The sequence below is a fragment of the Lipotes vexillifer genome, unplaced genomic scaffold, assembly GCF_000442215.2.
Source record: "Lipotes vexillifer unplaced genomic scaffold, Lipotes_vexillifer_v1.1 scaffold831, whole genome shotgun sequence".
NCBI classification, from domain to species: Eukaryota; Metazoa; Chordata; class Mammalia; order Artiodactyla; family Lipotidae; genus Lipotes; species Lipotes vexillifer.
In genome coordinates, this window is record NW_006791661.1 from 1,210,317 (window position 1) to 1,226,923 (window position 16,607).

The 16,607-nt window shown below is 41.4% G+C and overlaps 1 protein-coding gene across 1 annotated transcript in view; it reads right to left on the reverse strand.

The window, feature by feature from the left end:
• Window positions 1-325: 325 nt before the first annotated feature.
• Window positions 326-16,607, reverse strand: part of SLIT2 (slit guidance ligand 2) — a 378,741-nt gene continuing 362,459 nt past the window's right edge. Inside the window, 4 exon segments of the mRNA XM_007464483.1 lie at window positions 326-723; window positions 1,813-2,024; window positions 2,235-2,526; window positions 7,570-7,724. Of these exon segments, the coding sequence (XP_007464545.1) occupies window positions 482-723; window positions 1,813-2,024; window positions 2,235-2,526; window positions 7,570-7,724 (901 nt within the window). The 3' untranslated portion in view covers window positions 326-481.

Below are 16,607 nucleotides of genomic sequence, written 5' to 3' on the forward strand. Positions count from 1 at the left end.
CATCCATTCATTCTGGCTGTGAATGCTGGAGTTCCATTCATCTGCCTTGCACCCTCACTCACACACATGTGCTTGGTCTGTCCTCATGAACTGCGTAGATGCAAACCAGGGCACAGGGGATTATGCTCTGGGCAACTTCACATCAGCAGAGAGAACCTCGTCTCTCCCCTGGGTATGTGCTTCTGCTGGTCTCCAGCAAGTTACGAAGATGAATCCAAGTTACCATGGTTTCCATCATTGCTCTAATGCCTTCAGGTGTATCATTCTTTATACTTCTCCAGTGTTGGGGAAGCTTTAGTTCAAGCATTTCTTTTTTTTTTTTTCTAAATGCAGAAAAAAGTCTTCATTCTCATAATAAAAATAAGTCTGTTCTGTATTTTACAATATATTTCAATTATTTCCACTATGAAGCATTCGTGAGTCCAACAGGGTCAAGAAGTATACAACATTTTCCAAAGACCAAAGCTGCCAGGGACGTGGTTTAGGAGGCGCAGTGGGTACAACCACACTTCACCACCTTCTCAACCTCGTCCACAAACGATGATCCATCAGTGCATTCGAAAGTGTATTTCCGTCGCTTGCTCCTCAGAGGTCCGCAGCACTGCCCGCCTGCACACCCCCCTCTGCATTCCAACCGGGAGACCTTCTTAGTTGTTTGGCAAGCGGCATAGCCCTGCTGCTTTTGGTAATAATCTCTTATCCGTTCCCCTCGACAAGAGATTTCTAGAAAAGAACAAAAAGCACAAGCAGTATAAGGGCAGTCGCTGTAAGTCGTGCGAAGTGGCCGTGAATCTACAACTCAGTTCAGGAGACACTGCTTTCGCTTCCTGTTTGTAACGGCTATTTTCAGTGTTATGCTGTTCCATATTATGGCCTGGTGGCACAGCCTTCAGTTCTTTGAAAAACACTTCTTTTCGGCCTTTATTTTGAGCAAAGTGAATACTTTATATGTGGACTGTAAATACTATGCTTTCAGGCTGACAAGAAAATTGGATTCCTAAATCTTTTCTTTTATAGCAAAAATATACATCTTCTGTTTTTACACTACTAACAGCTGGTTTTGTTTACCAAGGGCGCCGTTTCAGAGAGTACGCAATTTAATTTATTAGACCTGGAGTTTAATATCGTTCAATCTGTTACTTAATACAAGTAACATTCCACTAACTTCATAAATTACCCAAGTATGAACTAGTTCAAAAAGAGACATCTGCTAAAAGCCTCCATGGGCACGTTCCTCTCGTCTCATCCCTCCGATACACACAACAAAATCCCTGCCAGCTGGAGGCAAAGCACATTCTGATCACGCAGACACAGGAGAAGGAAATAGGTGGGCTGAAATGTCAGCCTGTTTCCATCCCTCTCACCTGCATAATTTACTGTGATAAGTCAGTGGATTCTAAGGTCAAAGGCGATTTTGTCCTAAAACTAGAGCAGAATTATTAGTACCGTCTTCTCTGTGCCAGAAGATGAATCAGTAATCTGTACAGATGAGAACAGCAGGTAAAGGTAAGAAAGAAGGAAAGTAAATGTGCTCCTGCCTAAGGGAAAAGTAGTATTTCATAGCAAATCAAGTGTGAGAAGACTTGTGAAGGGTGTATAATATCTTGCAATGGAGGTTTAGCATTTCACATCTGTGCCTTCCTATAACACTGTTAAGTAAATCAACAGCAGCAACTACAAATAGTGCAAAGACCTGGCATTCCTCATATCACTCCCCTCTGTGTGTCTTCCTTTCTCTCTCTCTCTGTTCAAAGATAGGGGCCCCTCTTGCTTTGCCAAGATAGAGGTCGGTACCCAGCTGGGTTGGCTTACCTCGATCACAGCTGTCCCCAGTGTATCCACTGCTGCATTCACAGTAGGGCTGTCCCAGTCCTGAGAGCCTGCATTTCCCATGCTTACACTTGATCGCCTGGCAGGGGTTAAACAGATCCTCCTCTTCATCACAGAGGACGCCCCCATGGCCCTCCAGGCACTTGCAGCTGTAGGAGAACGCGTTGATGGGCAGGCAGGTGCCATGGACGCATCTACAGTGGAGGACCGCAGAGATGGAAATGGGTCAGGCAGAGAGGATAATAATGGAGGAGGGAGGATGATGGATGGAATATAAGGGAGACAATGCTAATGAACTGACTTCTTTCTCTCCCTTCCCCACCCCCCTTTCCTTCTTTCCTCTCTGGGGTTTTGCTTTGAGGGTTGGAGTGTGTGGGTTTAACTACCAAGCAGCCCAGACTCACTTATTTCCAAGACAGGGGTCATTGGTCCTCTGGTCACAGAGGGGCCCCGTCCATCCTTCCTGGCACTCGCAGGTGAAGCCGGACTGGGTGCTAGGCTGGCACGTGCCGTGGGCACACACCTTCTTGTGGCACGGCTCACAGCCGGGCAGGATGCCGGTCTGCATGGGCACCTTCCGGAAGTCCTGCAGCTCGCTGTTGATGTAAAGGTTCCGGATGCAGCCGTGGAAGCTGGTGCCGTTCCGCCCGGGGGCCTGGCGCAGAGCTGCGGCCACATTGTTCTTCCCGGGCATGCCTGCAGGGGAGCACCAAGTCAGAGGTCACGCCCTTCCGTGGCTCCACAGCCAGTGGCCACCCGGACCCTCTTAGCTCTTCTAGCGAGGCAGGAGTCTGCGTGACTCTGCTTTAGGAGAACCAGGCAGCACAAGCATCCCGTCCTGCACTTCTCAACCTGGCTGCACATCAGAATCATATTGGATCTTTGAAGAAATACCGATGCTTGGGACCTCAGCCCAGACGGATTTGATCAGATTAACTGGGTGGAGTGGGGGAGGGAGAAGGGATGTGTGTTTCTTTGTTTTTGTTTTTTTGGAAGATGCTCCAGGCAATTCTAATGCACAACTAGAATAAAGAACCTAGTTCACTGGCGGTCAATCTTTAGTTTCTAACATGTTTTGTTTTTGTTTTTTTAAATTAAAAAAACCCTTATATGGAGGCATGAATCTATAAATCCTAAAATCAGGGCCACTGTACTTAAAAGCAAGGTTGGGAATGGGGGAGGGATTCGTACTCCCTTCTACCTCCACACCCACCCCCTAACCTTGACACACAGCCCAGAAGCCTAGAGCCAGACTGATTCCCTGACCAATCCTGCCCTTTAAAGATGAAGGGCCCAGGGCCCAGAGAGCTCGGCGACATGCTCGGTGTCACCAGTAAGACTGGGTTAGAATTAAGCCGATGACACAAACTTCCCCAATCTCAGGTCATGGTTCAGTCCCCTGATTTTCAGAGGGTGAGAGCAGAGCTGGGGTTCACAGGGACCATTCACCCCAGTCCTGCCAAATTCTAAGCTGGCAGCTAGTCCAGCTCACCACTGGCAATGTCCCAAACTCAGCCGTGGATGTCAGTGTCTGAAAAACTCACCCTGCTTCCAATCAGGACAGCACCTCATTTACATCCTTTTTTTTCCTTTGCTAATTGAGAGTGAAACCTTCATATCCCAAGAAATCAGGACTATAAAAGAAATTCCTCCAAAACCAGAATTTGCAATCTTTGTGTGTGTGTGTGTGTGTGTGTGTGTGTGTGTGTGTGTGTGTGTGTGTGTATTCCACCAGTGACGGTCATCTGGTAATCCTTATCTGACAAAACTGAGGAATCTTTCCATGGCCTAAGCCAGACCCTGAAATAGTTGCTGGATGGGATCCTACATGAGGCAACCATCCAGGTCGCTGCAGGGGAGGGGAGGGAGTCAAGGCCTTTAGAGCAGCTGACCTTACCCCACAGCACTCACACCATCCCTGCACCTGGACTCTGAGCTACTGGTTGGAGGGTCGAGGCTGGAAAAGACCAGGGCTCTCACTCTCTAGAGGGTTTGTTGGTTATAAAGACCACGAACCACAGTACTCTACTTTCTGGGTGCTGCCTTGTGGCAGCATCTCCTTTCCCATTTGAAGGAGCTCCATCCGAGGTCGCAGGCACCAAAGTCAGATAGCCGCTTATACAAAACCACTAGGCTAGAGGTCAAAGTTTGTATTTTTGGCCTGTGTGCACTTGAGCCAGTCATTTCCCCTCTCTGGTGCTTAGTTTTCTCATCTGTAACATGAGTGTATGGACCAGACCAGTTGTTTCCAAGCCCGTCATACATAAGAGCCACCAGAGGGGCGCTGTTGAGAAGGCAGCTTCCCAGGCCCCCATCTCTCCTCACCTGAGATTCTAACCCAGAATGAAGGTGTGGGCATAGAAATCGCAATGTTAACATGCAAGCTCAGGTGACTCTGGTGCAGGTGGTCCTGGTCACATTTTGACAGGTACTGAATTAGTGTCTAGGATTTGAAGGTCATGAGTTCAAGTTTTTAGTCTGTGTGTTTCTGGCCTTGGGAACTGGGTTGCTTTGTAGAGTGGGGTCAAAAGGATGGAATGTTCCATTTCCAGGAGAGGACTAGTGACTGGGAATTCCTTGTTTGGGGGTAAGTTCTTCTCACATAGTCATACCCATCCATCCAAAACATGTGGACTTTTTTTTTTTGTGGCCTCTCCCGTTGCGGAGCACAGGCTCCGGATGCACAAGCTCAGCGGCCATGGCTCACGGCCCAGCCACTCTGCGGCACATGGGATCTTCCCGGACCGGGGCATGAACCCGTGTCCCCTACATCGGCAGGCGGACTCTCAACCACTGCACCACCAGGGAAGCCCAAACATGTGGACTTCAATGTCCACACATTTATGGTCCTTTCTTCAGAGGTTAAAAAAGGACTTCTTCCAAGACTGTTTTCAATTAGTCACACAACACACATATGTGCACATGTCAAGACTAACTACAGACCCATGAAGTTCCACAGCAGGGAGAAGCAATTAGTAAATGTGTTCCTTCTATTCCCAAACTAACAATGATAAAGGTCTAGCTTTGATTGTAGTAATTTTTAAATGAAAATGTTGATACATCACACATATAGTTACTTTCAGTAGGATATCATGAAGTCAAGAACTATCTTAACTCAACCTTTTCAGGTGCTTGGTAGACTTCTGACCAGGGAACTAAGTCTTAACTGAAAAACAGAAGTAGATCCATGTTTTTTTTCCTCTAGCCTTTCCTCTATGCCATGGACCATAGCTGGAATTCAATCTATCAAACAATAGGTAACTTAGCAGACAGTTTTTAGCCTTAACAAGCTCTACATATTTCAAAATGAAAATAAACGGACAAAGTGTCAACCCTGATGTCTTCTGTCCAATGGGGGCCTTAGAAGAAGATGTGTGGTGCACGGAGGGGTCTCTATGTGCAGTTCTTTACTTTAAAAAAAAAAAATCCCTTTAAGTAATGTACGTTCTGGTTGGACTATTATACAGAAAAAAACATAAAGATTACATTGCTTTGTATTAAGTAAAGCCTACATAATGGGTAGTTGAAAACCCAAAGGTAGGGAAACCTGCCTCCCTGTTTTGCTAGAAAATACTCCTGCAAGGGCCTAAGGCATGGAGTGCATCATCTTTGGGCCATCTTCCTTGGGGAGTGTTCCTGTTTGCAGACTTTGAGAAAAAAGAGAGCTTGTTTACCTTGCTCTCCTTTGCTAATTCAGGTTCTCCTGCCTTTACCATAAAGAATTCAGGGCTGCAGTCTTAGGACTGCATTGTATTTTTAAAATCCGAATTACCCTTGAGATTGTCCTCTGAGTGGGAAGGAAATGAGCCCAGTGTGTTCTCTGGCAGTGAGGCTGGTTGGAAGTGGGAAGAGGCACCATCTGGATCCTTCCAGGCCCTCTACCCTCAGAAGGATTAGCACTTCTCAGTACTAATTTAAAACATGTTTTTCCCCTTTTTGTAAAAATGTTCTGGCCCAAGCATTCCCATTATGTACTTATTATTTTCTCCACATTCTAAAGGGGTCTTAAAAGATTTAATGAAATGATTTCTAATGAAAACATAATAAAATCAAGTGAAGGACAAGTCCAGAAATAAATGAAAAGCCACAGAACTTAGACTGCTTCCTTTTCTGCTCCATGTTAAGAAGGTGAGTGGCAATGCAGGTGGCTTTGGGGTTAGACAGACCTAAACTCAAACGAGGTCTCTATCAACTTGGACATATTCCATGAAGTCCCTTAGGGGTTATAAAACAAAAAATCATACCTACTTCCTAAAGTCTCTGAGGGTTAAGACTGTAAAAGCAGCATTGCATTGAGCACACAACATATGCTTAGTAAATAAAATTTCTTTTCTCTCCAACCACAGGTAACATCTGTGACTTGCTTCACCCATGCCAAAGCAACTGCCATTCATGGTAATGCAGGCGAGAATGGACGGCCTTTGCCTGTTAATGAATCCCACAGTGTGATTCCCATGAAGCAAATAGATCAGTCAACTTGCTGCACGGACTTAATATGAGATACTTTTATTACAAATGTATTATGGTTTCGTGAAGATGTGACTGCCTTCCCCACTCCCCTGGCACAGAAGGGATATTTCTTTTTCAGTTTTGTATTCTTCATGCACCTATTAGTTTAGTTCTCAGCTTATGGGAGGTGCTCAATAAATATTTACAGAAATGAACCAAAGACTTTTAACTGCTTTAAAAAAAATCAAAAGTATATCAGTGTTCAGATTTTCTACTGCTGAAATTATTAAAAACAGAAGTGCTCTGGAATGATGTGAAGTTCATGAAAATACCTGTCATGGTGAAGAAATTGGTTACATTGACCTGTTCAGAAACTTTAGCTGATTTATCTGTAAAATGACTTAATTTTATCAGTCAATTCAATGTAATTTAATTCAGTGCAACTCAATTCAAAATCATATGCTTTCTTGGTCCTTTGCCTGAAAGTTGAAATTCTGTCTCCAGTATATATTTACTCCTCCAGATAGAGGTAAAAGTACAAGCTCTCTCCATCACAGGTCTTCTCCTCTGAGCTCCTTCAGAAGTTTGCTCAGACTCTATCCCTCATCTGTTTACTCATCTGCCTTCACGCTGCTTAAAAATAAAGTCGAGCCTTCACTCTGTCATTCCAGGCCCTGATCCACCTTTCTGACTTTCTCCCTTGTTCATTCACCATAAGGTCTTAGCTAAAGAGATGTACTTCCTGCTGCCCCAATACAAGTTGTACATTTAATTTGTTCATTCATTCATTTGATTTCAGTAATAATTATCCTATCCTGTACATGAGTTCGCAGCTGACAGTAGAGGCATTCCAGCACAGCGACATTTAACTGAAGCTGGTAGTGTTCGCCTCCTTAATAGTGCTGGGGTGGGTCATGCGCTCCTCAGTTTGCATCACACTTGACTCCCATCTTCTTCATTGTCTGTATTTGACCTCTAACCAGCTTTCTTTTTCCTATACACCAGAATAGTAAGATTAGATTATATGATGTTTAAATCACCTAGTATGTGACAGACACAAAAGAAACATTAATGTCCTTCCCCACTCCAACCACACATTTTGTTAGACCCAGAGCCAGGGTCACAACATGGCCTCTTATCGCCCATTTAGGGCTCTTTCTTTTCTATCCTTGCTGTCCATCTTTCAATGACTGATCAATGACCATGGCACCAGGCATCAACAACTTCAGGATCAGTCTGTGATGAGCATCACAGGGTTTGGGAATCCACGGAATTTGGAAAAGCGCTTACCTCCGACATAGAGTGGGGAGTCAAAATTCAAAGTGGACTGCTTTGACAAGTTGGTGATAATTTTGGGGCTCCCTCCATCCACAGAGAGGGAGAGACTCTGATCCAGGGCGAGTAGTTCCACAATGTGAAAATTTCCATCATTGATCGTCTCCACGCTATTAAAAAAAAAAAGATAACTGATCCTCCAATTTTATATTTATTAAAGAAAAGGAGTTACAATTCAAACTCCAATAAGCTCTTTTTGGGAAAAGATACTCCTACTTAACATTAATAAAGATAAAGGCCAGTAGTTGATTTTAAAATAAAAGATATTTTCAAGGAGATACAATCATTTTTTATTTCTTGGGTAATACAAAATACAAAATAAGTTTGTTCTCCCATTGGGAGAAGTGGAAATGAATACATTTTATCATTATCCAATCACATTTTCCCAGTATGTAGAAATCCCAAAGCATAATTTATGCATTTGATTTTAAATGCCACTAAAGTTTCATTTGTTCAGATACTGTTACTTCAAATTGTATTCAAAAGACAACTAACTTATACCTGTGCCAAATATACTTTTTAGACATTGCTCTTAGGGGATCATTGGTCTCTGTACTTTTTTTTTTTTTTTTGCGGTACGCGGGCTTCTCACTGTTACGGTCTCTCCCGTTGCGGAGCACAGGCTCCGGACGCGCAGGCTCAGCGGCCATGGCTCACGGGCCCAGCCGCTCCGCGGCATGTGGGATCTTCCCGGACCGGGGCACGAACCTGTGTCCCCTGCATCGGCAGGGGGGCTCTCAACCACTGTACCACCAGGGAAGCCCAGTCTCTGTACTCTTAAGCACTACACAGTAATACTTATCAGAATCAAACATACATATAAATGCAGGAAGAACCAACTTGGCAGGATCATTGCACTTTTTGAAATTTGTTAATTAATAACATACTCTCATTTTCTTTGCATTTTTCAGAAGGATGTCCATCAAATGATATTACTGTGAAGATGATTACGCTCAGTGGAGAGGTGGGAATAATGGATTAAATAGAATGCTTAACATAGTCATGTCTAGGGAGTCTAGTGATGACAATGGTTCTTCAATTTCTCTTCTATAACTTTAAAGGGACAGGTCCAACAATCATTACATCCGCCTTCTTAACAATTTGAGAGGGCTTATGAAAATTCATAAAATGGACAAAAACAGAGATTAAGAAAGAGGTAAATGGAAAATGACAATTGAAAATGAAGTTGGGTGCAATTAGCAAGTAGATGCTATAAGGTTTTAAAGAGTGGCTGTCAATCTAACACAAGTGTTACATTAGGCAAAGATGCAAACAGGACAAACTGAAACAGGAGCTACAAAGAAAACAGGATCAATAGCGAATATTAAAGAACTAATATACTGAGATGTTGACTCGAAAGATTGGAAAAAGGGCTCAAAAAGGGAAATATGGGAACATACTATAAGGAGGATCGTGAATACCTAATAGTCCCTATGCAAGATGATTGCTTAAATTTCCAGGCACTGATATTTAAATTTGCAAATACGTCAAGCCTGGAAAATAACAGAAAAATGTCTAGATATTTCTTCATGGTTCTCACCACAGGAGTCTAATCTTATTCCATTGTTTGCCGACATGGAATAAAATGTTTTTGTGATTTGACAACAATATAAAACATTCTGCAGAGCTGTGAAAACACCTGAAGTTCTCTGGTGTTAAGTAGTTAAAAGTGTCCACGTGTGCGGGAATTTTTAATAACCTGTTTCAGATATCATCTTTAAAAAAATAAATGTTAGATGTGCCAATCAATATTTTTGTGTTTTACACATTTAATTATCCCAACACTTGATACCACTAAAATCAACAGAGGAAACAATATACAAGGAAAATACTTTCTAAATAAAGTTGCATGCCAGATGTTAGTGGTCTTAAATAATACCAACTACTGGTTAAACATACAGATTTTAGAATCAGATAAGCCTGGATTTGAATGCTGGTCTTGCATTTATTAAATGTTTGACCTTAGATAAGTAACTTAATTGCTAATAAACTTCAATCTCCTCTTCAGTAAATGCTAACAAATATTCCCCCCTCCTATAGTTCATTTGAGGTCTATCCCTATGAAATGATTTTTTAAAAGGCAGAACAAAACATCTAGCTTATAGAAAGTGCAAAGTTAAAATTTTTAATATTAATTGTAAGATAATGCTAAAGACTGGCAGAAATATAATAACTTCTTTGGGGACATATTCAAATTATTTAGAAGTTTTAAGTAAAACATTAATATAAAGATATACATAGAGAAGGTGGTAGTCAATTGCTTTTTCCTTTGTCATCATATACAACTCTTTAAGTGGTTTTATATGAATGCTCTGTGAACAATGACCTTATTGAATTTATAAATATTAATAATGGGCCCCCTTTTCCCTTTACAGTTGCAAAGAAAAAGACTCATTTGTACTAGGGAACTGGTTCTTGGTCACACATCAGTCTTAGGCAATCGATCTAGGTATGTCATTGTTGATGATGGGGTTTGGTGCAGTGTAACTGAAAGGTTTAATACCTTTAAAGTCCTGCACACTCTAAAGCAGTGTTTCAGCTGGGAAGCTGGAGGTAGGTAGTTTCACTTTTAACTCATTTTACTTCCTACTCCTTTATTCCTTGCTTTTCTTTCTTCTTTCTTTCTTCCTTTTTTTTTTTTTTTCCTGAGTACATGTCTTTAACTCCCACTAATTGTAAGCTCCTTTAAATCAGTGGCCCTGTATTATTTATTTCTTCCTTAATGTATCCAGTAGTGTCTGGTAAATAGTAGATGCTCAATAAATGTATGTTAAGTAAATTAAAGATAGGGGAGTTGTATTAAGAATAACATATAGGGCTTCCCTGGTGGCGTAGTGGTTGAGAGTCCACCTGCCAATGCAGGAGACACGAGTTCATGCCCCGGTCTGGGAAGATCCCACATGCCATGGAGCGGCTGGGCCCGTGAGCCATGGCCACTGACCCTGCGCGTCCGGAGCCTGTGCTCCACAACGGGAGAGGCCACAACAGTGAGAGGCCCATGTACCGCAAAAAAAAAAAAAAAAAAAGAATAACATATAGAGTTTATTTAGTAATACTAGTTGGATTACAGTTATAGATAGTCAAGGTCCTTCAGGCATACTTAGGACAGGACATCCAAAAGATGCATTTTATTAAAAAATTTGGAATTATCAGTGGTGATATCCTGAAAGATAATGTTGGGAGGTAAGTCTTGCTCAGCTTATCCTAGCTCCTGTTAGATGTGTGACACTGAATTACTGTGACTTCAGGTAATTTTTCTCTGCTTTCTTTTCCTCACTAGGGAAATGCAAGTAATAAGATCAAAGAATTGCACAGCACCTACTATGGGGCAACTTCGCATGCGTTAACTCATTTAAGACTCACAACTCTAAATTTGGGCACTTAGGGTACCCAAGATGGCACAGCCAGTGGCTAAACAGATTTGAAGACAGGTTGTCTGGTTCTAGAGTACGTGCTTTTAACTATTATCCATCACTTTTTAAATTTTATTTATTTTATTTATTTATTTTTTGCAGGCCTGTCACTGTTGTGGCCTCTCCCGTTGCGGAGCACAGGCTCCGGATGCGCAGGCTCAGCGGCCATGGCTCACGGGCCCAGCCGCTCCGCAGCATGTGGGATCCTCCCGGACCGGGGCACGAACCCGTGTCTCCTGCATCAGCAGGCAGACTCTCAACCACTGCGCCACCAGGGAAGCCCTATCCATCACTTTTAAAATAAAAAACCTGAAGAGTATCTAGTACTGTACAAATGGCATGTGTTTGTTCTCACCAGTAGCCAGCCTTTAATAGATGATTTCTCTCCCAAACAGCCCAGGAATAAAGTTCTATGAGAAAAGTCTTATAATGATGGTTGCACAACTTGGTACATTTACTAAAAATCATTGAACGCATATGAGATATACAGATTTGAAACTTGTTTTTGGCTTCTCTTTTCCCAATTATAAGTGAAGTTCAGACTGACTACACTTTTCTCCTCCCAAAAGCTTTCAATGTCTAATCTGATGATCCCAGAACTTGGTAAGAGTTACCACTGAGCTTAATTCGGTTTATATTTCTCAGAATTAAGTGAGGCTTTGCCCAGGCTTTTAACAGATAAGTACTGTGAAATTAATATTTTTAGATTCTTTGGTTTTAAGATGGTATTGTGTGTATGGGGCCTGAAGAGAATATGGCAGAGCTAAGAGTATTCTAAATTGGTGTTTCATGCTGTCTCCTAAAGCCAGAGATCTGGGGGATGCCCAGGAGTCCTTTGTTTATATACCCTTTCAAAATAAAAGCAGTGATTGACACACCAGTTGTTGCAGAATAAAACTAAGATATCATCGATTTTACAGTCTGTCACGGTCATCTCCTACCTATCCACCTGCAATGTGTAACATCCTTCTGGGTCCTGACAAGTATTGACAAACACTCACTACTCCCTAGGGAACTATATACTCCATGACTCACAAAAGTTGCAAGTGAACCACTTAACAGTGAGCCTTTCCACTAGGAACATAAATTGCATTTACTACTTTTATTATGTAATTCAGTTTTACTACACTCATCTATTACCTGAGATTTTGTTTTCTTGGATTTCTAAATGGATGTGTGAAAACAAAGCCATTACTCAATTGTCTCTTGGTTTGCTATAGAAAAAGAGTTTAAAAACTTGGGGCTTAAAAGAAGAGTGGCTCTAAATTGTCTTTGATTGTCTTTATGTCTTCAGGACTCATTAACAATGATATTGTTGTATTTCTATCTCAATTGTAAATCTTAAGGTATTTCAGTGGAGTAAAGATAAATAGTTCACTTTGCTTATGTGAACTCCTGCTTTTTTGCCAAGTATTTGTTGGCATATTCTGTGCAATAGAATAGGAATAAAAAACTAGACAAATTCAATTGGCCACCTCATTTTGATATCTCTGGTCTAAAGATGCTTCATTTGTGGAGTGTGGATGCTAATAAAAAATTTCGTGCCCACGTGAGTGGAAGGAATGGGAAGCCAAGTGGGATTAAAGGTATTTATGCACTAGCATAAGAGTTTTCAGAAGAATGTTTTATAAAATAATTTATCAAGTAAAGTTGTATTTTGAATCGAATTACAGATCTTCCTGAACTTACAATGGGCTTAAGTTCCAATTAACCCATTGAAAATATGGTAAGTCAAAAATGCACTTAAAAGAAATGCACTTAATATACTTAATCTACTGAACATAATAGCTTAGCCTAGCCTGCCTTAAGCATGCTCAGAACACTTACACTGGCTTACAGTTTGCCAAAATCATCTAACACAAAGCCTATTCTATAACGAAGTGTTGACTATCTCATGTAATTTATTGAATACTGGACGGAAAGTGAAAAGCAGAATGGTTGTCTGGGTGCAAAATGGTTGTAAGTGTATGGGGTGCTTACCCTTGTGATTGTGTGGCTGACTGGGACCTGAGGCTACTACCGCCCAGCATCATGAGAGAGCGTCCTACTGCATATAGCTAGCCCAGGAAAATAAATCAAAATTCAAAATTCGAAGCATAGTTTCTACTGAATGCATATTGCTTTTGCACCATCATAACGTTGAAAAATGGTAAGTGGAAACATCGTAAGTTGGGGACCTTATGTATGTAATTTAAATAAAAATGCACTAAAATAGAAAGAGACTTCACATTTGAACAAATGGTAAGAGTCACATGTAGGGCAACAGTGTTTGCACTTGGGTATTTATTCTTCAGTATCTGGGTATCCAAGCATGAAGAGTATCCTTAAACCTCAGTATTACCAATTATTATACACTGTGCCTAGTACTCGACTAGGCACTTTACATTAGTTGCTTCCAAGTCTCCCCATGAAATGGAAGCACAAAGTGGTGAGGTAACTTGCTCAAAGTTGTGAAGCTGATAAAAAGTGGTGCCTTCTCGGGCTTCCCTGGTGGCGCAGTGATTAAGAGTCCACCTGCCGATGCAGGGGACACGGGTTTGTGCCCCGATCCGGGAAGATCCCGCATGCTGCGGAGCGGCTGGGCCCGTGAGCCATGGCTGCTGAGCCTGCGCGTCCGAAGCCTGTGCTCCGCAACGGGAGAAGTCACAACAGTGAGAGGCCCGCGTACAGAAAAAAAAAAAAAAAAAAGTGGTGCCTTCTCATACAGCATGTCAAGAATGGCTGAGTGTTTATCTTGGAAATGGTCTGTCTTTCCAATGAGACTAATTCTTTTTTTTTTTTTTCCTAACATAAGCTTGTAAGTTGCATAACCCAGAGACTGTGTAGCCAACCAACCTAACAGTCTGCAGGGGAAAGTCCCCTGAAGTTGTGCAGGTTCCCTGAATACTGAAACTGAGGAAGGTATGGTATAGTACTGTACCTTTGCGACATGTGCACCTGATTTCTTAATTTTTAAATAGTAGTCGACTATGTTTCTAAAGAAACTATCTGGTTTGGAAAATGACATTAATTTGAACCTAAAGAAAGAAGCATACAATTGTCATTAACGATTTTTAAAAAAAGTTTCTGCCCATCTAGATGAAAAGAAAGTCATTTTGAAGGGCAATCAATGAACAGCTTAATTGAGAAAATAATGTGTTACTCTGTGCCTGTCTGAGGGACTACCGCTGATGTTGGCTTCAAGTTTGGGCTGTCATTCATTCATTCATGGCACTACTACCAGGTCCCTCTTTATGCTATTCTCCAAGCACTATAACAATTAGGCATGTACGCCGGATTCTACATTCATTCACTTGTTGGGCTGCTAACATCGTCTTTGTCTGCTGATTAGATCTCTTAGCAGGGTGCAGGCAAATGTTTAACAACTGGCTCTCTGTAAAAAGAATGAGTCTGGATTTGTAGCATTTGCTGATTACTATGGCAGAAATTACTCTCAACAAGGCCGCATCAAACAGAGGTCTTAGAACTTGGATGTGAGAAGTGATGCACACCATTAGCTCTCAGAGCGCAGCTCAAATATATTCCTTTTCCATAATGGTTCTCATATTGTGGTCCCTGGATCAGAGCATCACCTGGAAACTTGTAGAAATGAACATTTGGGGCTTATCTGAGATCTGAATCACAAACTAGAGGTGCAGGCCAGTACTCTGTATTTTAACACACCTTTCAGGTGATTCTGGTGCTGGCTCTACACCACTGCCTGTATGCCTGGCCTTGTTAGCAGTATACATGTCTACAGAAAACCACGATCTTCTCTCAAATGTAAGAAGTAAAATGAGACAATGTGCATGCCACTTTAGTTCTACTGGAAAATAAACAATTACTACATTTGGGTTTTCTTAAACGCACATCTTTGTTAACTACTACCTCTAAACATAATTCCATGAAATAATAGTTCTCATATCAATTCGTTTGAGACAATAATTGACATCTAAGGTCCAACATTTTATTTTTTAATTTTTTTTCCTTTTCTTTTTGGTTTTGGGGCTCTGAAATTTAGACGTGGTACAGTGGGAAAGAACATCTTTGTTCCCAGGGTCTAGGGTCTCAGCCAAGACCACTCAAATGGCTGGGACCTGGAACAGCTGGGAGCTGGTAAGGCGTAAGATCAAACATTTTAAACCAAAAAATATACTACAATAGAAACAATAATAATGGATGACAGTTTCCCCTAATTTAACAGATTTCATTTTACTAAAATAAACAAAATCCTGGACATGTATACACTACCAAATGTCAGGTAGATAGCTAGTGGGAAGCAGCCGCATAGCACAGGGAGATCAGCTCAGTGCTTTGTGACCACTTAGAGGGGTGGGATAGGAAGGGTGGGAGGGAGGGAGACGCCAGAGGGAAGAGATATGGGGACATATGTATATGTATAACTGATTCACTTTGTTATAAAGCAGAAACTAACATACCATTGTAAAGCAATTATACTCCAATAAAGATGTAAAAAAAACCCCAACCCCCCCCCCCAAAATCCATTTCCATCAGTGTTGAAAATTAACCAGGCAATTGAAACGAGGCACCTGATATATGACATTACTCCCATATGTGATGCTCCAATAGCACATTAGATACTGCATAATTTGGGAAACAAAGTTTTACCAAGGTAAATCTTATATAACATAAAATCATGCAATTAACTGAACTCAAATTCTCTGATGTAAGGATATGTAAAAATATCCCCCTTTAAAAACATCAGTGTGATTTTTTTTTGGCCACACCACGTGGCTTGTGGGATCTTAGTTCCCTGACCAGGGATTGAACCCAGGTCCTCGGCAGTGAAAGCACTGAGTCCTAACCACTGGACCACCAGGGAATTCCCTAGTGTGATGCGCTTTTAATAAAGTTATATAAAGTGGAAACACATCAAGATTTGACAATTTAATTCAACCAAACAAAATATTTATTAAGCTACTTATGGGAATCTGATGGCAACAATATTATGGATGGATTTTGTTGTAAGGATGGAGAAGCAGTACTTTTCATTAGAGAACATATTCTAATAAGGCCTGAGCAAGGACAGAGGCATTTAGATAAATGCCAGAAAATTAGTAAGAGCAGAATTAAGACTTGGACAAACTTCAAATTGAAGGTGTAAGAAAACGGTTAAGAGTAAACTTCATTTCACCTAAGATGACCAAGAAGATGGTGATGCCTCTCAATGAAATTAGGAATGCACCAGGGTGAAGCAAAGGAAATGAACCTAGCTTTGGACATTCTGAATTTATGATCCCAATAGCTAGTAGTACTGCTTACTATTTGGTATGCCTTATTCTAAATACTCCACATGTATCAAATCATAACATTCTTACCACAATCCTGCAAAGATGGAACTATGATTTATCATTTCCATTTACCAGGTGAGGACCAGAGAGCTTATGCAATCTGCCCAAGACACACAGTTAATAGACGGCAGAGCTGGGACTTGAATCAAGGCAGACTGTCTTCAGAGCACCTGCTCTTTTCTATTACTTCAATTTTAGTATTGAGTTGTAATGGCATTCAAATGGTTCAAAATTCAGAATGATACAAAATGGTATTTATACACAAGTTGTGCCTCAGCCCCACTCTTTC